Raw genomic sequence first — 23,400 nt, forward strand, 5'->3', positions numbered from 1 at the left:
TTAATTCGCCAAGGATTGAAGGTGCCCGTAACTCTCCCAGTATGCCTCGTAGGAGAGGAAGTGGGTTCCAGAGCCTGGCTCCATCCTCTGAGGCCACTTGAAGAGTAGAAGGTGATCTGTAGCGTTTGCTTGATCGTGTTTAATCTCCCGATGCCCTGTGTCCCCTGCCTGGGTTCTCTGGTGGTCAGCAACAGAGACTGACTTGGCACCTTATCTAGGAAAGGAATGAATGCAGGATTATCAGGGGGCTCACAGATGGGGTGGGAAGACTGGCGATCCAGCCTCAGAAATGGCAGGGACGGGTTCCTTGGGATCTGGGGGCAGGAAGTAAGGCCCCTCGGGGCTCTGTCCACCTGCTGTGCGTCCCCACCCACTTGGCTGGGGGACCGAGTGGGGCAGCCCCACCAAAATGGGGTATATGATGCCAGGGGTGGGGCCGGGGGCACGTCTCCTAGAGGAACACGGGATGGTCTTCCCAGAAAAGGAAAATGCTAGGTTTTCAAACCCAAACTGTCCACTTCCCTACATTCCAGGTGCAGGAACTGAGGCATGGAGGGGTGAAGACCATTCACCCAACGCCACAGAGTTGGAAAGTGGCTGAGTGGGACCCCAGTCTGTTCTATCTGGCAGAGTGAGCTCCTGGGACCCCCCCACAGCTGGTGGGGCTGGGATGCCCACTGCCTTCTGAACTAGTCAGACTCCAGCAGCTTTCTGGGGCCGCCTCCAGGACTCTCAGGGGTAGGGAAGAGTATCTAAAAGGGCTTTGCTGCCCTCCTGGCTTTGCTCTTGTCCCCTGTGCCCTGAGCAAAGAGCCCAGTTGGCCCCTTGCCACCTTTGGTGGGGCCAGTGAGCAGCAGTTTAGGACGGGGGCGGGGGGGCTGGGGAGGGCCATTAGCTAGGAGCTAATTCTAATTCACGGCCTTTTTCCTTTCTGTTCTCAGATCGAGAGGACCAGTCCATTCTGTGCACGTAAGTGGAACTCGTCTTTCCTGTTTTTCTACAGTTGAGGTCCAACCTACTGAAGAAAAAGGTCCTTGAGGGCAGGGCTCTTTGATGCGTTGGAGGTATCTGGCCCAGAGCAAACTCAGCGTTTGCTCAGCGGATGGCCTCATGCTGAGGCCGGCACAGCCAACCCATCAGTGATGCCTGGTGCCATCTTGTTCTGCCCCTTCCGCCTTTCTAAAACGAGCATTTGGTGCACGCTTACTGCGTGCCAGGCCCTGAAGCAAATATTTCACAGACGGATTTGCGTCTAATTGCATAACAGCCCTGTGAAGGGAGAGGGCATCTCTGTGAGGGAGGAAATCTGAGCCTGAGTTAAACTACTGCCCTAAACTATCATAATCAGCAACCACATTTGTGCCATATTTAGTGGTTGGGGTCACTGTGTCTTTGGTGAAGGCCCAAAGACGTCGTCAGAAGCTACTACTCAGTTTAGAACCATTCAGAGAATCTTTGACATTCAGGAACACCCCTCTTGTCATGGGCAGAGCGATGGGTGCCCAGCGATCTCCACATCCTCATTTCTGGAACCCGTGGCCATGGCAGGTCACGTGGCCTGGGGGAGTGAAGGTTGCAGATGATGTTAAGGTTGCTAATCAGCTGACCTTACGATAGGGAGATTTTCAAGGTTATCCAGATGGCCCAATATAATCACAAGGTTCTTAAAAGTAGAAGAGAGGGGAGACATCGGGCAGAGGGCCAGAGATGCAATGTGAGAACTTGACCTAAGATTGCTGGCTTTGAAGACAGAGGACGCCAGGGATGAGAACAGCTTCTAGAAGCTGGAAAAGGCAAGGAGCTGGACTCCTGCCTAGAGCTCCCAGGAAGAAATACAAGCTGGGATGCCTGGGTGGTTCAGTTGGTTAAGCATCCAACTCTGGCTCAGGTCATGTCTCATGGTTCATGGTTATTCGAGCCCCACATCGGGCCCTGCTGTGAGCACAGAGCCCGCTTCAGATCCTCTGCCCCCCCCTCCCCTCCCCCTACTAGTGTGCTCTCTCTCTCTCTCTCTCAAACTCTCGATTTCTCTCTCTCTCTCTCTCTCTCTCTCAAAAATAAATATTGAAGAAAATACAACCCTGCCAACACCTTGGTTTTAGCTCACTGAGATCCGTGTCAGACGTCTGACTGCCGCAGTTGTGTGGTCACAGATGCCGAGTTTCTAGTAATTTGTTACAGCAGCAACCAGAGGCCCATACCCTTCGCTCCCACTTGAACCCCTGTATCACTCCCTCCATCATTTGTTACCCAACAGACTGAGTGGGCCAGGCCTCCTGGTGACCATTAGGCAGATGGGAATGAGCCCAAAATAAACAGGATCCTTCTTCTCAAGGATCCCTTTTCTCAAGAGGGAAACAGCAGGAGGACAAAAGTCACATACTTGTCTTTTATGCTCTTTGAATTTATTGCTTCACCCTGTGAAGGGACGACCTTTCAGAAACTAGAAAAAAAAAAATACATACACACTTTTTAAATCACCGAAGTAAATGTATAATGACAAACTGTGAAAGTTACAAAGAATGAAATATATTAGGAACTAGGAGAATGTGTAAATGGGAGTTGTTCGAACCAGGGAAAATAGGAAAGGCCTCTCCAAAGTAGCGCTGTGGCAAGCTCTGTTCTGTCGACGCAGAGCCCGAAGAGGGACTTGAACTCCCGAACCATGAGATCCTGACTTGAGTCACAATCAAGAGTCGGATGCTTAACTGACCAAGCCACCCAGGTGCCCCTCTTCTGCTGGGCAGAAATGGCAAAGAAGAAGGGAGGGGAGCGGTTGCAGCACATGCAAAGGCCTGGGGTCAGATGCAGCATGTTCTAAGTAAGAAACTGAGAGATCAGTTTGGCCTGAGCGTGTCCCCCAGAAGAAGCCCTCTTTCTAGGAAGAGCCATTCCCAGGGCTGGTGGCTTTTATATTTAGTGCATTGGTTTAGGGGAAAAGATCTGCAGCCTGCCCATGCTGGCTCAACCACTTACAAAGCATGAGCTCAAATCTTTGTGATGAGTAAACCCTGGGAGAATTTGGGAGAAGAGTTTCATGTGGGGAACAGCAAGGGCAAAGTTTATGGGGTGTGGGACCATTTGCCTTTTGGGGGACAGAGAAAGTTGAAAGGGCTGGTCAGAAGGGGATGGGCAGGAGGATGTGGTCAGAGAGCAGGGCCTTACAGGCTGGGGTGAGGGTGTGGACAAGAGGCAGATCAGATCTTTCTGACCATTCAAGGGGCCCAGAGGTGCCACTTGGGGACATATGCTGGTGCTGTTAGGGTCTGGGGGGGGGGACCCCCCTCCCCCTCCATCACCCCTGTGTGTTCTCTATAGTTAAGAGTCTCTTGTGGTCTGTTTCTCTTTCTTCTCTACCGCCCCCCTTCCCCTATGTTCATCTGTTTGGTTTCTTTTTTTTTTTTTTAATTTTTTTTTTTTTTTTTTTTAATGTTTTTTTTTTTTTATTTATTTTTGGGACAGACAGAGACAGAGCATGAACGGGGGAGGGGCAGAGAGAGAGGGAGACACAGAATCGGAAACAGGCTCCAGGCTCCGAGCCATCAGCCCAGAGCCTGACGCGGGGCTCGAACTCACGGACCGCGAGATCGTGACCTGGCTGAAGTCGGACGCTTAACCGACTGCGCCACCCAGGCGCCCCCTTAATTTTTTTTTTAACGTTTATTTATTTTTGAGACAGGGAGAGACAGCATGAACAGGGGAGGGTCAGAGAGAGAGGGAGACACAGAATCTGAAACAGGCTCCAGGCTCTGAGCTGTCAGCACAGAGCCCGATGTGGGGCTCGAACTCACAGACAGTGAGATCACGACTTGAGCCGAAACCAAGAGTCAGACACTTAACTGACTCAGCCACCCGGGTGTCCTCCATTCTTTTTGATGGCTGAGTAATATTCCATTGTGTATATATACCACGTCTTCTGACTCGGTGCCTGGGGCAGGGCTGGGTGCTCCTGCGTTTTTATCTAGTGTGGGGCGCTTGTGAAGCAGGTAGTCCAGCCAGTGAGCTGGGAGGGAGGCAAACACTGTCACAGGCATGCTCGCGGGGGACGCCGAGGGTATGGCTGGATCGGAACTGCGTGCGCCCGTCTGCCTTGGGGTGGAGAGGGGGTGGCGTGGCCCTGGGAGCAGGGTCCCTGCCAGCAGAAGAAAGGAGCTAAAATGCCACCCCTCTGGGGCCCGTTTGGGAGCCCGGAAGGGGAGGGAGGCATGAGCTGGGGGAGGACTAGGGGGTCCAGGAGATTCTGATGCACACTTTGCAGTAGGACTGTCTGGTTCATCCCCCAGATTGCTGACCCCTGGGTGCAGGGTTTGTGGCAGAAAGACTTCTGGGGCTACCTGTGCCTGCAAGGCTTGAAGAGAAGCCCCTGGTCTCAGCTCCTGGGGAGCCTTGCCTGGGAGCAAGCCCAGCCCAGGATGGGGGTCCTCAGACTGTTAGCCGACTCTCCTGGCTGACAAAGTAAAGCATTTTGTGGGGGGAGGTACTGGGGTCCTTTATGCTCCTAAGTGACACTGTCACGACAGTTTGATGCCCTGAGCAGGTCAACATGAAGCCATTTTGGCTCTAGGACAGGCTAGATTTTCACTTTAAGGGCAGCCCATGAGCTAGACGGGGAAGAAGGGAGTCCTGGACTCAGCTCTGCCATGAGAGCCACTTACCCTGTCTGAGCCTCAGTTTCCTCACCTGCAAAATGGACAACTATACCCACCTCACAGGGCAATCGTGAGGAATCAGTGGGTTAATTCATGGAAAGCACTGAGAGCAGGGCCCGGTGATGCCGTTTTGTGCGCAGTGAACAGACTTGTTGCTTGTAAGTTACGTTCACAAGCGCCACTTCCTGCTTAGCCATGAAAGCGAAAGCAAGGGGAAGAAATGTCCGGAGTGACAATGAATGGTAGCGATTCATATTCATGATCAGTGTGCCCATATTATCTTGATGCATTGTTAGGCGTGGCCAGGGGTTCTACAGATAGCTGCTTACAAACATTCTTTGTATCCCCAGACCAGGATTGACAGAGACAGATGCTCAGGGGAGCCTGGCAGGTGACAGGAAGGGGTGGCTTAGGCCAGGAGCACAATAGGGAGTGGTGGGGACTGTGGCAAATTGGAAGGCTCACACCATTCGAGGGGCGGCTGTGATTCTGCCCCAGACAACTTCTGCCGCAGGAGAACGCTGACCCGGTGTTCCCGGGGCTACGCGGGTCTTTTCCCCTCCCCAGGAGGATCCAGCTGCCTTCTGTGCGTGCTGGTCTGCCCTTGTGTTTTCTACTCAGCAGTGCCCTCGAAGTGTGTTGTATCTCATCAGACATAAACCAGTGTCCCTCCTCCTAGTGACTGCCCAGACATGCCATATTTTATTTAACCGCCCCCCGCCCCCGGCCGTGGATTGTAGCTTTGATTGTTTCCGGACTTAAGAACTAAATGTAAGCGTGTATATAAGGATATACGTGCAATCAGTCCGTATTATTTACTGATGCCATATTTGCAAATTCATTGCTACTTGCTGATATGTATTTGTAACCTCCAACCGATACTCATGGTGCTTGTGTGGGCGTTCGAGGACACGTGCAGAGCCAGGAAAAGTCTGAGTGGCCTGCCAGCTGAGGGAACCCTGCCGCCTTGTTTCAGCTCTCTGGCTGTGAACAAGTGTCCCTCACATGCTAGATTTAGCACCACGGTTTTTGCATTGTTGTGGCTTTTGGTTGGTGACTTAGCTGTTGATAATGCCCCCCAAGCCTCCAGCTGAAGTGCTGTCTTCCCTTTTTAAAAAATGTTTATTTATCGTTGAGAGAGAGAGACAGAGAGAGAGGGAGCCAGAGGATCCGAAGCAGGCTCTGCCCCGAAAGTAGAGAGCCCAACGCAGGGCTCAAAATCACAAACTGTGAGGGGCGCCTGGGTGGCGCAGTCGGTTAAGCGTCCGACTTCAGCCAGGTCACGATCTCGCGGTCCGTGAGTTCGAGCCCCGCGTCAGGCTCTGGGCTGATGGCTCGGAGCCTGGAGCCTGTTTCTGATTCTGTCTCCCTCTCTCTCTGCCCCTCCCCCGTTCATGCTCTGTCTCTCTCTGTCCCAAAAATAAATAAAAAATGTTGAAAAAAAAATTAAAAAAAAAAAAAAAAATCACAAACTGTGAGATCATGACCTGAGCCGAAGTCGGATGCCTAAGGAGCTGAGCCACCCAGGCGCCCTGAAGTGTTGGCTTCCTAAGCACAAGACAGTTGGATATGCCCGACAGAGAAAATTCATGGGTTGGATGACCTTCATTCAGACATGAGTTACAGGGCTGTTGGCCATGAGTTCGATGTTAGCGAATCAACAATATATATGGTAAAAGGTCTTTAAACAGAAAGGCACATAAAACAACGTCATAGAGTGAGCAGCTGGGGGGAGCCTTTGGAGCACCTGTGCCCCAGGCGTGTGTGTGAGCCTCGCACCTCCCAAGGTTCCCAGGAAGAAACAGCATTGCTCGTCGGCATCTGTAGGGACATGGCATTTCTTGTCCACATCTGCTGAGTGAACGGATTTAACGTTGTACCAGAGAGGAGCAGGGAAGAGTATGGCTTACTTGCAGATGGCTTCCGACCTGTGTGACCCTGCACAGGTCACTTAACCTCTCTGAGCCGAGTTTATGGAGAGGCCGTGAGGATGAAAAGGGAACCGCCCCACAACATCGGTTGAGCGACCGACTTCGGCTCAGGTCATGGTCTTGTGGTTTGTGGGTTCGAGCCCCACGTCGGGCTCTGTGCTGACAGCTCAGAGCCTGGAGCCTGTTTCAGATTCTGTGTCTCCCCCTTTCTCTGCCCCTCCCCCGCTCATGCTCTTTCTCTCTCTCAAAAATAAATAAACATTAACATTTAAAAAAATACATAAATAAAACAGTGCCGGCCAATAAGGCTTTGTGTGCTGATGGCTGCTGAGAACTTGAAACGTGGCTCATGTGACTGAGGGGCTGGATTTTTTTTTAACCGACTTTAACTAATTTAAATAGCCTATAGCTAGTGTTTTCTGCATTAGCATGGTTCTGAAGTATTTCTTACCTCCGTCCACTCCTCTGATTCTGCCCATGTCTCGTTCAGGCTCCTTTCACCTCTTGCCTGGACCACCGCGGTAGCCCCCTAACTAAACTTCCTGCAGCCGTGCTCCCCCTGCTCCCCACTGTGACCATGTCTCATTCATGCCTGGCTGCCTGCCTTCCTTCCTTCCTTCCTTCCTTCCTTCCTTCCTTCCTTCCTTCCATAGCTACTCATTGTGAGAAGTTATATGGCACAGCAGGGTGTGGATTTCAGAGTCAAACCTCTTGGGTTTTGAGGTCAGCCCTATCACCAACCAGCTTGTATGCTCCCAGAGCCAAGTCGCTTAACTTCTCCGAGCCTCAGTCTCCCCATCTGTAAAATGGGGCAATAGGTGCTCCGCTGGGTGGTTGTTTGTGGGATTCAATGAGTTAATTTGCGTAAGAGAGAAAGCAATGCCACTGCCTCCTGGTGAGCCCCACTCTTCGCCGCCCCCCCCCTAAGAATCAGCTGCCTGCACTTTTGATGTTTCCGTCACGGGTCCTCAAGCCCCATTCCTCTCCTGAAATGGTTTCCTGTACTCATTGGAATGAAAGCAAAACTCTTCACTGCGGCTGAGAAGACTGTCCGTGATCTGGCCCCTTTCTTCCCTCATCACTTACCACCACCTGCCTCCCTCCTGACGCTCCAGCCACACCAGCTCCTCCCTGCTCCCTGCGTGTGCAGGGCATTTCCCTGCGGTGGATCTTTGCCCTTGCTGTCCCCTCTGCCGGCTGCCCCCTACCCTTGGTCCTTCCTGCGGGGCTCCTTTGCATTTTGTAGGGCTCTGCTCCCATTCTGGCGACCCACCCATGGCCCCCCCTCCATCTCAGCCCCCCAGCATGCCACCCTGGCGGCAATAACAGACCCTCAAATGACCCTAATTGCTTATTTCCTTGGCTAGGGTCTGTCTCCCTCTCCTGGAATGGGAGCTCAGTGAGGGTGGGGACAGTCTCCTTGTCCCCTAGCCAGTGCCCAGTAAGTAGGCATTGGCCGCACCAGTAGCTGGTTATGGAAAGAGCCCAAATGTCCGTCACCTGATGATGGATAAAGAAGATGTGGCATGTGAGTGTGTGTGTGTGTGTGTGTGTGTGTGTGTGTGTGTGTATCCACACACACGCAGAATGGAATACTAGGTGATGAAAAAGAATGAAATCGTGCCATTGGCAACAACATGGTTAGAACTAGAATGTATTATGCCAAGCAAAATAAGTTAGAGAAAGATACCATATAATTTCACCCCTATGTGGGATTTGAGAAACTTAATAGATGAGCATAGGAGAAGCAAAGGAAAAATAAGATGAAAAACAGAGAGGGAGGCGAACGCTAAGAGACTCTTAGATACAGAGAACAAACTGAGGGTTGCTGGGGGCAGGGGGTGGGTTCAATGGGTGATGCGCATTAGGGGGGACACTTGTCGGGATGAGCCCAGGGTGTCATGTGTAAGAGATGAATCACTGGGTTCTGTTCCTGAAGCCAAGGCAGTGTAGTTAGTTAACTACACTGTATGTTAACTAACTTGAGGGGGGAAAAAAAAGCAGGCATTGGCCGTTGTTGCAAAGGCAATCCCGACCATTCCGCTGTTATTTGCAAATATATCCAGTCGCCCCAGAACTGTCATCAGCTTAGCTCTGCTTATTAAATTTCATTTTGGCCATTGTTAAAATCAGCCAGAGTGATTTGAGGACCAACATGTTGATAGCAGGATATGAGCTTTGACAAAGTAGCAGGGGTCAAGGTAAGCCCAGTTGGGACTAACAATTTGCTACAGATGATTATGCAGTCAACAAGCTGGAAAGGGAGCAAATCTAATTTTTAGACCCGAGTCCTGTCTGGTCTAGGAAGCAGTTCATACAGTGCAAGTAAACCTGGGAGCATAGGTGAGGCATGGAGCGGCCCTGGGTTGAGAGAGAGCTGTGTGTTCAAGGAGTAACCTGTGTGTGACGAGGGGCTGGATTAAGAGAGAAGGGAGTAGGGGAGGGGGAGATCAGAGGGCGGTAAGGGGGTCTTCTAGGCCCTGGGGAGGATTTTAAACTTTAAAGTGGACAGGAGAGCACAAGGAGATACAGCCAGGGGTCAGCAAACTCTGACCAGTGGGCCAAATGAGGCCCTCCTCTATTTTTGTAAATAAAGTTTTATTGGCACACAGCCGTGCTTACTTGCTTTCCTGCTACCGCGGCAGAGCTGAGTAGTTGGGACTGAGAATGCATGACCCACGAAGCCTAAAGTATTGACTGTCTGGCTCTTCACAGGAATGGTTTGCTACCTCCTGGATTATCCAATGGGAAAATAGGACGTGATTTATATTTGCCCAAGGTCATACCGGTAACTGGCGGAGCAGAGATTTGAACTCAGTCTCACCTTGGAGCCCATTGTGCTATTCTGCTGATTGGTGCTTCGGGGGAAGGTGGCATTGCTTCTGCCTAGAGGCAGTATTCAGAAGGGAGGCAATGCTTACCTGGGCTTTGCAGGGTATGTAGGAGTTGGACAGCTAGAGGACAGGAGCAGGAGTCACCTGAGGACTGGGGACTGAACAGCTTGAAACCCAGAGCTAATTTGGCTTTGATGCCAAGGGCAGACCGCAGGCTGAAATGGGCTTGTAAATGGGGTTCAGCCCTGGGATCCAGGACCAGCAACATGATGTGTAAAATCATGCAAAATGAAAATGCAGAGCCTTTTATTCAAAAAGCATTAAGAATTTGAAGACGGCAGCAACATAAGCGATCATTGCCGCTGGGGCAGGACTGGGCAGTGGGGTAATTACACGGCCAGGAGGCCTTGCACGGTCGCGAGGAGGGGACCAGGCAGCAAGGGCCCTATGAAACAGGACAGCGGTTTAGGGTGCTAGGATCAGGAAGGCATCTTCACCCCCAGAGATCAGAGGGCAAAAAAGCAAAGATACTAATGTTTTGAAAGCAGCCCAGAGCACATCAATCTTCAGACACCCATGAGCCTGGAGCTTGGGGTGTTTGCTTTGGCACAACCTCCCAAGACAATTTATTTTTATCAATAAAACTTGGAAACTGTTGAGCCAAGCAGTCCACAGGGGGAGGAGCTGATTCCTGGAGTGTATGGCCCTCTTCCCCTCCCTTGTAAGGTGGAAGGCCAAGGCCACAATCATGGTCATGCCACATCTTTGTTGTAAAAGAGAAGAGGCAGGAGAGGCTGAAAATAAAGATGGAAAATGAGGAGGTTATAATGGGAAAGGAGAGCATCTGGGGATCTGGACGCTGGGTATACTGCATCCTGACTCTTGCCTCAGATCTGAATTAGGCTCAGGACCACCTGCCATGTGACTTCCCACGCTCAGATTTTCTCTCCTCCTTCTTGCTCTGATCAGAAGCTAGCCCCTTCAGCCCGGATGATGTCTGTCAAGCATTCTGAGGTTAGCCTGATTGAAGTAATTCATACTAAGGTGTAAATGACTGAGTAGTTGGGTTCATTTGGTCCCTGGTTACATTTTCAAAGAGCCTGCCAAGGCGAGTCAAGACTCCCACATATATGGAAGAGCCCTTTGATGGAGAGGGCTTCACTCTGGGTTTCACTCTGTCTTTTCAACACTCCATCCTCTTTTCTCGCTTACCAAAATAAAAAGGCAATGGGCAGAACAGCAGCTGTGGCATCGAAGAGACCCACACCGAGACCTCACTTCTTCTCCATTACCTCTTTGTGTGATAGCAGGAGCAGTCACGATCTCCAACAATTCCTTCAACCTCTCTGAGCCTCAGTTTCCCCAGGGGGGTGATGGGGATCATCAGTGAGTCTTTCATTAGGTTGTTGGGAGGTTTATGAAAAGATTCGTGAGCCCAGTGCCTAGCAGAGTGTAGGCCTTCAACAAACATCAATTCCTTTTCCTGTGCCCTTCTTCTGGCCTTAGTGCTAAAGCAAGTCCCCCGAGCGTTGTGCCTGTCTTATGGAATGACTGGGCAAAATGCAGTAGAAAGAGTCCTGATGACATCGGCATCAGAGACCTGTGTCCTTGCCTTGCTGTGTGACCTAGGGCAAGCTGCTTACCCACTCTGGGCCAGAGTTCCGCTTCTGTAATAACCAGGAAGTGATATGTCCTACCCTCAGGATTAGGGGAGGGAAGGTAAAGGAGACAACGCGTGTGAAACGGTGAGCGTAGGGCCTCTACTCCTAAAAAAGTCAACTCTCCTTAAATTTTTTTTTTTGGTTTGGACTCTTTCCTCCTGAAGAAATGGGCATAATGACTCCACGGCTCCCCATTCACAAAGTGCCTCTGAAGCCACATGAAATAATGTGGCCATTGGGATAAAGACCATTAGGAAGAGGGAGAGGGCTGTACTGAGGCTGGCTTGAGGATGTGTCCTCATACCTGGAGATCAGACACCTGATGTCTGGACGTCGGTCCCCGCGGTGCTAGGTCCGGAAATTCAGGGCACGTGTTTCTTTTTTTAGCCCTGAGCAAAGTTGTTAACAGGTCCTTGGCAGGGCAAATTCATTTCTTTCTTTCCTAATTAGGAAAAAAAAAAAAGAGCAGGGACTGACCTAGTGCTGTGGCACCAGTTCAGCGTGCACAACCTTGAGCTGACCTCGCGGTAGACGCATTCTTTTCCAGACTTAACAAAAATTCTCTCTTGTGTTTCAGAATATTCAGCAAGCTCAGAAAATCAGAGTCTGGGCAAATAAGGGAAAGTCAAGAGAAGAAAACCAGAGGGGAGGACAAGAAGGGACGAAAGTTTTGGTTGAGGCCCTGTCTTTCCAATTAACTAGAAAGAATGGGAGAGTTAGAGGCAGTATCTGGAAACCTCAGATTAAACAGTCCCACTATGATGATCCTTGGTGGCCAAGAGAGGCAGGTGGTGTGAAAAAGCCATTTGATTAAAAAAAAAAAAATCTGCTCATTTTCTAGGAGTACTCTTTTGAAAAAACAAACAATGCTCTGCTCATCTGAATGTATCAGTCATTTACACTTTAGTGTGAATTACTTCAACCAGGTTCATTCTTTGATGTTTGACTCAGATCATTAGCTAGCCACCTGACAATCAGAGTGGGCTTCACCAGAGGATGAAGTGGCTTATATCTGCCCAACAGCTGGTAAGATAACCTGTAAGGGAAGCTTCTAAATCTTTGACTTTAGGTTCTGGTACTGTGAGAGGTACCTATCTCCTTCCTGGAAGGCTGCCCTTTGCCTGATCTTTCTATTGGTAACAAAGCTAGTGATGTCTTAAAAGTAGATGATTTGCAGAGTAACTATTCTGTGTGGTTCTATAATGGTGGGTTTGTGTCATTAGGCACGTGTCCAAACCCATAGAGCGCACAACACCAAGAGCGAACTCTGGTGAACTCTGGACTCTGGGTGATGGCTGTGTCAGTGTATTCATTGATTCTAGCAAGCGTAACGCTCCGGTGGGGGACGTTGGTGGTGACGGAGGCTGTGCACCTCGAGCTCCAGGGGGATAGAGGAACTCAGTGTTCTTTCTGCTCTGTTCTTTCTGGGTTCAGGTCATGATTTCATGGTCTGTGGGTTCGAGTCCCTTGTTGGCTTCTGTGCTGACAGAGAGGAGCCTGCTGGGGATTCTCTCTCTTTCCCTCTCTTTCTGCCCCTACCCCTTCTTGCACCCTCTCTCAAAATAAATAAATAAACTTAAAAAAAAACCAGAGGAGTCCAAATAAACCTAAGTTTGGACCTTGGTGGGAAAACTCAGTTTTTCTCTTTCTGTCTTGCCATCTGAATTCTTTCTTGCATCGTCTCAGGAGTAGATGGAGCGAGTGGCCAGCGTTTGAGGCCCGGCCCAGCTCCGTCCCGGTGGCACGACCCTGGGCAAGCCTCCCTGGCAAATGACCCAGAGCTGCAGAAAGATACCCGCAGAGCACCGGGGGCAGCGATTTCCAGCGGCTCACTGTTCCCGTGTCTTTCAGAGGTGAGTCTGGAGCCGGGAAGACGGAAAACACCAAGAAGGTCATCCAGTACCTGGCCGTGGTGGCCTCCTCCCACAAGGGCAAGAAGGACACAAGCATCACGGTGAGTGCAGCACCCCTCCGTGGTTGTGGTCGTGACCTAGCACACGGGTCTCTGGGCTCTGGTGAGAGGGCCAGGCCCATATTTACCGGCCCCTTGCCCCAGCAACTCACAAGGGTGGTCTTTTCCCACCCGGGTGCGCCCTTAGGGTCCGGCTGCTTCCTCGCCTCAGCCAGGATCATCGTCCTGAGGGTCCTGTTCCATGAGACGGGACGAGCCCTCTCCTGCCCCCGCAAGGACCCGTGCTTCACCTCAGGGCTTCCCAGTACTGGGAATTGCCATCTTGGACCAGTCCGTTCTCTGTTGTGGGGCTGCCTTAGGTGCCTTAGGACTTTGAGCAGCCTCCTGGCCTCTCCCCACTAGAGGCTGTCCCAGGTGGTGACAACCGAAAACCTCTGCAGGCATCCCCAGGTGCCCCTGATTGAGAACCACTGCTGTAAACTCCCTAGAGCTGAGACGCACCTGTCCCTCTTCCACGTGCCCCTTTGGGACCGCAGGGCCTGGGAATACCAGCGTCACCCAGCTCTGGCCTTTGGTCCAGCTCAATTGCCCGAGTATCAGCTGGGTGGCGGGCATCGCGGGATGGGGTCCGGTGCTGAGTCCGAGCGATGCCGTCATTCTAACCCACTGGGCTTCTAGACGCTTGGGGAGGAGAGAGACTGTCAAATAACCATGCAGATAAACCCACGCTGCCGCAGCCTGAGGGCTCGGAAGGAAAAGAATTGTCGTTTCTGGAATCCTCCCTTTCTCGGCCCGTCCCTCTCCTCCTCTGTCTTAGCGCTGACTCATCTGTCCCACAAGAGGGGACACTCAGTGGGGCGCTCTGTCTCAAGGTCTAGGGCCGGGGAGATGGCAGAGTGGATGCTTCGGGACAGCTTTGGGGGGGCCCCCGGTTCCTGCCATTCCGGGTCTTGCTCTCCAGCCCTCGCAGGTGACTCAGTCACAGGGACAGCTGGCCCGGAGGCGCTGGGGGAGCAGGCACGGGCGCTGGAACCCTGGGGGAGACTCAGGGTCCTGCCTTTCCCCGCTGTCTCTGGCACAGCGTGTAGGAACCTAGAACCCCGCAGCTAAGTTTACCTGGCAGTTAAACATTGCTTCCCGCCGTCTTTTCCCTCCCCGTATTCGTAATTCGACATAAGAAATAATAACGCTTAATAACTGGTCTTTACCAGGTGCCTACGATGTGCCAGACGCTTTGTTCTCTGTGCGCGCAAACGCGTCTCAGACGCGTCTCATTGATAACATTTTAAAGAGCCCCCCTCGGCCCCAGCAGTGACAAAGCCTTTTGCGATGTCTCAGTCGCTGAGAAATGTTAAAAGGGAGCAAGCAAAACAGAAAGGCCACGGAATCAAAGGAAAGCCGCTGCTTCCCTAGTTATCTCGGGGAATCCAGGCTGTCTGGTGGGGGGCGGGGGGCGGGGAATGGAAATCCTAATTCTCCAGACCCCGACGCGCGTGTGATTGAAATAACACTGACGTTTCTTTTATACTGTATCGTTCAACCACAGCAAGGCCCATCTTTTGCCTACGTGAGTAACTGAGAGTGTTTTCCTGGTGTGGACGGGAGGCACGGAGTGTATTATACCTGCATGCTCCTGACGCACCCACGGAGTCCCATAGCTGATGGTAGAAGGGGCCCTCGAGTTTCCCAGCCCAGACCCAGTTCCCCGGAGTGCAGTCCTGCGGCGGTCGGATGCCAGTGTGTGGTGTGGGGGCCCGTATACCAGCCGCAGGACCCCGGTCGGAATGCCCCAGGGTGTCCTCCAGCCAGGAACGGATGTCCCCAGTTCAGAGCGAATCTCCTCGCCCTTCCCACGAACGCATCTGCCACCGGTTCCCCTGACTGGACCGCCCCAGAAGCGTCTGTCCCATCTGGTTGAGCGTTTCAGGACTGCCTGTCCCTACAGCTTCCCTGGCTTGATTGACAGTCAGTTACTGGCGCTGCTGTGGCATGCCTTCCTCCCTCCTCCCTAAATTTCTTCCCTGAGCCCTGCCCCCCACGCACTAGTGTGCCCTTGTGCATGTGTGTGCAGTGTGTGTCTGTCTTTGCATGCTTGTTGCTTGACCCGAGGCTCCAGAGCCGGGAGACTTGGGGTTTGCGATGCCCTGGCTTTGGTGGCACGGTAAGGCCCCAGCTACGCGACACACGACAGGGTCCTGCGTGGACCTCTGCAGATATAAACTCATCTCTAACGCAGAGCTTGGGGGGCTGACGTATGGGTCCCATTCTGGAAGAGACCCTCAGAAGCCCTAGCATGTGCTAGGATCACCCTGAGCCCATCTTAGTTAGCTCCTGGGAGGCAACGGCATGGGTGGATCAGAAGGACAATTGGGATTCTTGTTTGGGATCTGCTCCTGGGTGACCTTGGCCAAGTCACTTAACTTCTCTGAGCCACAGTCTCATCATCCACACCATGAATGGATTGGATCAGACCCCCATGTTTAAAGCCCCCCTGAGAAGGATCTTTTGGTCCCACCAGCTGGATTTCCCATTCTAGAAAGGGAATCTTTCTCGGTGGATATTGGGACCCCAAGTTTGGGTTGACAGGAGTAATCCCTTTAGTTTTCTTCCCACCAGCCAAGGAGAGCCCCGTGCTCTCCTCGTACGTGTCCGCGGGTCCGCTCAGATGGGTTCATCTCTGGGAGCTGCAGAGAGCACTGGAGAAATAAACACTGTTCCCTTTAGGGACAGCTTACCCATGATGCCCTCCCCGTGTACAGCGGCCCAGGGAGAGAGCTGTGTGCTCCTTTCCCCCTCTAGAACCGTTCCTGGCTTCTCTTTAGCCCTGGCCTGCTGGCCTGAGCAAAGGGGCTGGGAGCACAGCAGAGGGAACGAGGAAAAAACCCTCAGAACCCAGCCTTTCCCCGGGGGAGACCTGGGGGAGGAGCTTGGACGGGAGGCCACTGGACCAGTCTGCAACTGCCATGTTTTGGGGCTAGGCAAAAGCAGCTCATCGCTTTCCCGGCATGCGTTACCTCGTTGTCCCTTTCCTGCCATGATTAATCACATGACCGCGTTTGTGCACAGGAGACCCCCTCAGAAAGGGCCAGTGGGCTGTGTACAGTCTCAGCTGCATTTAACCTGATGAATGAAGCTCAGGCAACCTGCTTTGAAGCTTTTTCCTGCCAGTCAGTTAAAAGTATTCCCCGCAGGTTTTGTATTCTCTGTTTGTCTTTCGTAAAAGACTTCAGGAAGCTCGTCCCGAGAAAAGAAAAATTGCAACTTAAAAAAACAAATCACACTAAAACCGTCAGGAGAGGGATTATAGTGGTTTAGCTTGAAGACAGATGTTTGTTAAACATGAGCAGTAGCAGGACCGCCGTGGACAGCAGGGCAGGTTGTGCACTGCACAACTCCAAGGAGCAGAATTCATTACGATATAAATGACATCCCCAACATTGTGCAGCGGTTCTGAGTGAAATGGCATTGTATAGATAAGCAAGCCCTGGTCAAAAAGTGGCCTTGCTAGGGATCCGGCGTCCTAGCTATCAGACAGCCCAGCCAGTTGCTTCTCTCCTGAAATCCTTGAGCAAACCTGGACATGGTCATTGGAGTCTCAAACAGCGTAGGCTATAGGATAGGAGAGAACCTGTAGATGAAGGGCAGAGTTTGGGGACAACATCCGTCTAGGGCAGAACTGTCAGTGTCTGGGTTACTTTCTCCATTAACTAGATGTGGGTAACTTTTAGGGTGAGCTGGAGAAGCAGCTTCTACAAGCAAACCCGATTCTGGAGGCTTTTGGCAACGCGAAGACGGTCAAGAACGACAACTCTTCACGGTTTGTAAGTAGCAAAACTCCTGTGGAGTCCTCCCCTGCCCGAGAATGGAGAGTCTGTGCATGCAGGGGGCCCGCGACGGCAGGGGTGGAGGGCACACATCACAACAGCACTTTGTTCCGTATCTTCGGTCCTGCCTCAATCTTCCGGTGCTGCAAGGAAGGGCTCCTGCCACACATCCCCTCATTCGTTCGTTCGTTCGTTCGTTCGCTCGCTCGCTCTTCACTCAACGGTTAGCCAGTGAGCATCTGTTGTATACTGGGCACCTGTTAGGCGTTTGACATTTATTCAGTAGACGTTTACTGAGCACCTAGGAGGTGCTGGACACTTAACCCAGTGCTCATTCAAAACGCAAATTGGGCCCCCACTGTGTCCAGGCACGTACATCCTTCAGCAAGTATTTATTAGGCGCCTACTGTATACAGTCACTCGTACGCTTTTACGGGCATCATTCTCTTTTGTTTTCTCAGTGGCTCGGTTAGTTATTAGGCATCCACTGTGTACTAAGATGCTGCACTAGGCTCACAGGATTGTAGCAAGCAGTGCAGAAGCTGTTCCAGCCTTCATGAAGTCTGTGGTCTAGTTGGGGAGCTGAGAGTCCCCGCCACCTTCCCACAGATGCGTCCCTGGGCTCTAAGGGTCTCCCTTTCTCACTTGAGCCTAAGGAAGGGGCAGGAGAACCCTGAAAGTGGGTGGTCAATGACATGAAGACATGGCCCACATGTCCCAAAGAGGAGGATTAATTCCCAGCTGGATGAACTTGACCCTGGTGGGTTGTGGCTGAGCCAGCATGCTTCTGGGGTGGGGGCAGGGAGGGAGCCCTCCAGCCACCGGCTGCCCCAAAACTTGCCTTCTCCTTACTTACGGTTCTACCTCTCAGGAGCAGTATCCCTTTGGGCGGGTCGTACTACCTTGCCCAGCCTCAGTTTTCCCACCTTGAAAATGGGGATAACCAGAGCCACCTGGGTGGCTCAGTCGCTTAAGTGTCCCACTTGAGCTCAGGTCATAATCTCACAGTTCGCGAGTTTGCGCCCGACATCGGGCTCTCTGCTGTCAGCGTGCAGCCTGCTTCAGATCCTCTGTCCCCCTCTCTCTCTGCCCCTCCCCCACTTGCACGCACGCTCTCTCAAAAATTTAAAAATAAATTTAAACAAATAAACGAACGGGGGTTGCCATGACTGGCCAAAGGCCAGTGCAAGAGCCAAATGAAATTGATTTGCGAATGTGTTTCACATCGCGAGGCCTGGATCCTCCCCCAGCTCAGTTGGTGGTAGTTCCTTCCGACATGCTGACCTGTGAGATTCTGAGTGTTTGCAAGAAACTCTCTCTGTCCCCCCACTCCCACCCCCAAATGCTCCCCGACATGTCTCCACTCGCCTGCAGGGTGGGGGCTGAGGAGCTGAGACTGGGGAGCCCCCCGTGAACCGTGTTTTCCTGTTGGCAGGGCAAATTCATCCGCATCAACTTCGATGTCACTGGTTACATCGTGGGAGCCAACATCGAGACGTGTATCCTCTGCTGAGCCTGGGCCACGCGGGACCCGCCCCGTAACCCACCTCCTGCCCTAGAGCCTGAGAGGCCCAAGAAAGGTGGCAGAGCGGCCCCTCCGTCCCCAGGCTCTTGGGCTCCTTCCAGAACAAATCTGCCTGGGGTTGTTGTGGTCCCACAAATGCGGACCCCGCTTGTGAACCCCAAACAGCTTGCCTTCGATTCTGGGTTGACCTCTCCTTAGCTGAGTTACCTTGGGCCAGTTACTCGACCTCTCTGTGCCTCGTCAGTGGAGTGGGGGTGATAATACTGCCTGCTTCTCAGAGGGATTGGGAGAATGAATTAACTCATGTACGGCTCTCAGAACCACACGAGGGGCAGAATGAGGCCGGTTGAGGATTGGCTTTTGCGTGATCTTGCCTTCATCCTCCTTGAGCCGTGGACCCCTGGTGCTGCTGAGGGAGCTGGTCTGTGACCGGTGTCCAGCCCAGAGATAGGAAAAGGTGGAGGAAGAATCTGCCCCCAAGGAGAGAATCTGGATGGCAGAGCGGAGCCCCTCGGAAATGTCTGGACTCGGGGACCAAGTCTATGGTCTGGTGACGGATCCACCTGAGAAGCATGCAGGTGCCTCTCAGGCCCAAGGACGTTGTGTTTTTGTTGCTGCTTGTGGAGCATTTGCTTGGCTCCTGGGACCCTGGGGAATGTTCTAGTTGCATTTTGGTGCCCTGGATGAGGGGGGTATTTGGAGTGGCTCAGGTCTCCGTCCATTCTCAGCTCTGCCTCGTTTGCTGTGGGGCTTGGGGCAAGTCACTTGACCTCTCTGAGCCTCATTTAAAAAAAAATTTTTTTTAATGTTTATTTACTTTTGAGGGACACACAGAGAGAGAGAGAGCAAATGAGCCCGAAGCAGGCTTCAGGCTCTGAGCTGTCAGCACAGAGCCTGATGCGGGACCCGAACTCGCAAACCACGAGATCATGACCTGAGCCAAAGTCGGATGCTTACCCGACTGAGCCACCCAGGCGCCCCTCTGAGCCTCGCTTTTGCCACCAGTGAAAGGGGGGTGATAACAGCACCTACCTATGGGGCGGCTCTTAAATTGTCATTTAAATGAAATGACCCGCATGGCCCTTGGCCCAGGGCTTGGCCGGAAGTGAACATCCGTGGGTGTCACATCATCGCTCTCTTGGGTCATTTTCCATTTTAATCCACTCGGACTTTTTCCCCCCAGAAAATCAGTATTCATCTGGCCTACGATGTCTGTATTCATCTAGGGAGGCATCCACAGCCAGTGGGAGCTCCTTGAAGTCACACGTGAGAACCAGACTCTGTATTAAAATCAGCAAAACCCTAACTGCTAAAGAACAGAGGGCCACGCATTTCTGCTCTGTGCCCCCCAGATCCCCTGGATTAGATGGTGTCCTCTCCCCTGCTCTGCTGTGTCAGGCCATGAAGAGTGGTTTTGCCTCACAAGGCCTCTTCTAATATAGGTCCACAGATTCTAAAACCCAGAAACTTCTGGAAACCAAAACTCGGCTGGCGGTAAAACCCGCTGAGCACACACGAGGCTCTTTGTAGTCTCTTTGTTCCCCGTAAGAGAACAATGACATCTTTGGCTGCAGGACTATCAGTGGGCTCCCTCAGAGCCATTGAGAACCTTCTAGAATGTTCGTAGTATGTCCACAGTGGTCTGTCCACAAATCTAGAAACTTCTGAAACTGTTGGGAAAAGAGATTGTAGAACTTGTGGTATTTTTATAACCACTAACTTTACACAGGGATTGCTGTGGGAGGGGGTGGGGCACCGGCCTGGGCCCTGGGCTCACTGGGTGTCCTGGAACTCTGGCCCGACTCTGGGAGCTGCCCCGAGCTTCCACGGGGGTGCGGATGAGCAGAAGCTGGGAACTGGCGGGCCGGTGGAGCTCAGATTCTTGAGGCTTTACAGGCACAGCTTCCCGTTGGTTCGGTAGGAAGCGGGCCCCGGGCCTCCAGCCAGCCCAGCCACACTGAGACCAGGTGCCCTTTCTGGGCTGAGATGCCCCCTCTCGGGGGGAAGAAGAAGAAGATTCTGTCTTACGGTCTGTTCTCTGGTCCCGTCACACACGCTTCTCAACTGTTCATTTCTGGTGTTGGTGGCAAATCCTGGGCAGAGGCCCCGTCCCTCAGCTTCCGCCCTTCGGGTCAGTGACTGGGACAGTGTGCTCCCTGCGTTGCCTGCTTGACACACAGACCCCCCGGTGCTTCCCAGGCCTGCTGACCTGGAATTCCGGGGGTGGGCCGGCGACCTGGGTGTTTACGGGCCTTCTAAGGCCGCACAGGTGGCAATGGGCTCAGGAGGGAGAGGCAATTGCTGGCTGGTTTTAGGGCTCCGGGAGGGCCTGCCCCACAGTCCTGCAACATCACACTTAAGGAGAAGAAATCTACCCGGTGCAACCTCCCAGCCGCCCGTGTGCCCTCCGCCACCATCCGGGACCCCCGTGGTCTCCCTGCCCCTACACAGGGCAACAGGCCCTCCTTTCCTTCGTTAGGGCTGTGTTCACGTTCCCTTTCCCCAGGCTAGTTGAGCCCCAGCCCCTTGGCCAGGGTGGTTTTGGCCACCCACACATGGCTTTGCGACCTGCTAGCTGTGTGCTCTCGGAAAACGACCTCCTTCCCTGAGCCTCCGTTTCCCTATATTGAAAATGCAAATAATATTTGCCTTTACTTCCCACGATAGTTGGTGAGGCTTAAAAGAGGCCCCCTCCCTCAGTTGGTGAGACAGGGATAGGGAGGAAGGTTGGGTTCCCGAAAGGAGACACTCTGTGGTATCCCCTGGAATTCTTAACTCCTCCCAAACCAGATCTGCTGGAGAAGTCTCGGGCCATTCGCCAAGCCAGAGACGAGAGGACGTTCCACATCTTTTACTACCTGATTGCTGGAGCGAAGGACAAGATGAAAAGTAAGTGACCTGTGAGGATGCATCCCTGTGGGGAGGGGGGGGGGTACCAGTGGGGGATAGGGTTCCGCCCTTCCCATGGACAATATGTAAACCAGTGGGCATAGCTGTATTACTATAAAACTTTATTTACAAAGTAGGCAGTATGCCATAGTTTGTTCACCTCTGTGGTAGAAAAAAAAAAAGTATTTTTACGGAGGTATAACTAACATATAACATGTTACTTCCAGGTATACAACGTGATGATTCTATATTTGTATATATTGCAAAATGGTCACCACAGTACGTGTGGTTAACATCTGTCAATGGTAGGGGAGATATTTTTCCCATAAATGCAATATACAGTATACCAGATTCCAGTAGGAAATTGCATGTATGTCTGAACTTACCGCAATTTGCTAACCAACCCCCCCTTTTTTTTGGCATGTTCTTTTTTTTTTTAATTTTTTTTTAACGTTTATTTATTTTTGAGACAGAGAGAGACAGAGCATGAACAGGGGAGGGTCAGAGAGAGAGGGAGACACAGAATCTGAAACAGGCTCCAGGCTCTGAGCGGTCAGCACAGAGCCCGATGCGGGGCTCGAACTCACGGACCGTGAGATCATGACCTGAGCCGAAGTCGGCCGCTTAACCGACTGAGCCACCCAGGCGCCCCGCATATTCTTAAAAGGATATGCAAATCACATACCTGAAAAAAAGGAATCTACCAGTGAATATAGGTACATAGTGCAGTCTAAATTCCAGTAATAATTTTAAGACTGAAATTTTATGAAGACAATCCAGACTTTGCTTCCCATCGGTTTTGTGGCCCAGGGTTAGTCCTTTTGCTTAAGAAAATAGCCAGCAAAGATGTGTGTGCTGCTACCTTTGCTGTGATGAGGTGTATTTCAAAGTTCAGCCGCTGGGGGAAAGTGGGGAGGTGCCAAACATATGCGGTACCTTGGAAATTAGATTAATTGTCAGTTACAGTGTGGGACCTTATGAGGTGGCTTAGGGAGAATGATCCAGTTTTGTGCTCTGTCCCTAGTCTTTAAGGCTAACTACTGAAATTCTTACAGGCCGTTTTTATTCTTGATGATAGATCTGGAAAACGGTGAGGCTTTTAGAGAAGATCAGATATCTGTCAATTTACCCATAGTCTGCGAAATGAAATCTTGGCAAAGACCCAGATCCTTGTGACTTTAATCAGGCATCAAGGCTAATCCACAGGCTGGAGATTTCTGGTGTCTTGGGTCACTTTAACATCAGGCCCTTCCAAGTGACTTGACCCATAAAAGACCTTTATTTAAAAAGAAAAGCATCTCGGGGCGCCTGGGTGGCGCAGTCGGTTAAGCGTCCGACTTCAGCCAGGTCACGATCTCGCGGTCCGTGAGTTCGAGCCCCGTGTCAGGCTCTGGGCTGATGGCTCGGAGCCTGAAGCCTGTTTCCGATTCTGTGTCTCCCTCTCTCTCTGCCCCTCCCCCGTTCATGCTCTGTCTCTCTCTGTCCCAAAAAAAATAAATAAAAAACGTTGAAAAAAAATTTTTTTTAAATAAAATAAAAAAATAAATAAAAAGAAAAGCATCTCATTGACTTTCCTCCAAAAATATTCAACCAAATCCAGCCTCATTAAAGATTGATCTGGAAGAGGACGCTTGATGTGCCAGAGGGTGTCCTAAAAGCAAAGAGTACAAGGAAAAGAGAAACAATTATAAATTTGGGGAGAGAAAGGGGAAGAGAGAACTGAGTAGCAACAACAAAGTGTAACCACAGAATATACTTTACAGAGAACAATGTTTCATGATAAACAATGTTTCATGATAGGAACAAGGAGTGGCCACAGCCACAGAACAATGTTTCATGATAGGAACAAGGAGTCGCACAAGGAGTCACCACAAATGTTTTTGCTAAAGGGCCACATGGTTTTTGCTAAAGGACCATATGGTTTCCGTTGCAGCAACTCAAATCTGTCTGCCACTGTTGCGTAAAAGCAGCCATAGAAAATCGACAAGGAAATGAGAGTGGCTGTGTTCCAATAAAACTTTATTTACAAAAACAACTAGCAGACTAGATTTGACAAGCTCTGATATCAATTTATGTAGCGACTTGACTGGAAATAGTTGGAGGTGAGGGGAGGTGGTGTGAGAGAGCTAAATCTTTATCCACCATTATAGAGGGGTCAGTAGGTAAGATCTCATC

General features: G+C 51.6%; 1 protein-coding gene across 4 annotated transcripts in view; it reads left to right on the plus strand.

Moving 5' to 3' along the window:
* Positions 1–23,400, plus strand: part of MYH11 (myosin heavy chain 11) — a 123,723-nt gene that overhangs the window by 49,589 nt on the left and 50,734 nt on the right. For 2 of the 4 annotated variants that reach the window (XM_058711063.1, XM_058711061.1), the window contains exons 4-9: positions 942–969; positions 12,927–13,029; positions 14,534–14,554; positions 16,716–16,808; positions 18,247–18,310; positions 21,127–21,225. In XM_058711063.1, coding sequence (XP_058567046.1) covers positions 942–969; positions 12,927–13,029; positions 14,534–14,554; positions 16,716–16,808; positions 18,247–18,310; positions 21,127–21,225 — 408 coding nt within the window. The remainder of the gene's footprint in view (positions 1–941; positions 970–12,926; positions 13,030–14,533; positions 14,555–16,715; positions 16,809–18,246; positions 18,311–21,126; positions 21,226–23,400) is intronic. The other 2 variants (XM_058711064.1, XM_058711062.1) reach the window with 1 other exon arrangement.

The sequence above is a fragment of the Neofelis nebulosa genome, chromosome 18 (genome assembly GCF_028018385.1).
Source record: "Neofelis nebulosa isolate mNeoNeb1 chromosome 18, mNeoNeb1.pri, whole genome shotgun sequence".
Classification (NCBI taxonomy): Eukaryota; Metazoa; Chordata; class Mammalia; order Carnivora; family Felidae; genus Neofelis; species Neofelis nebulosa.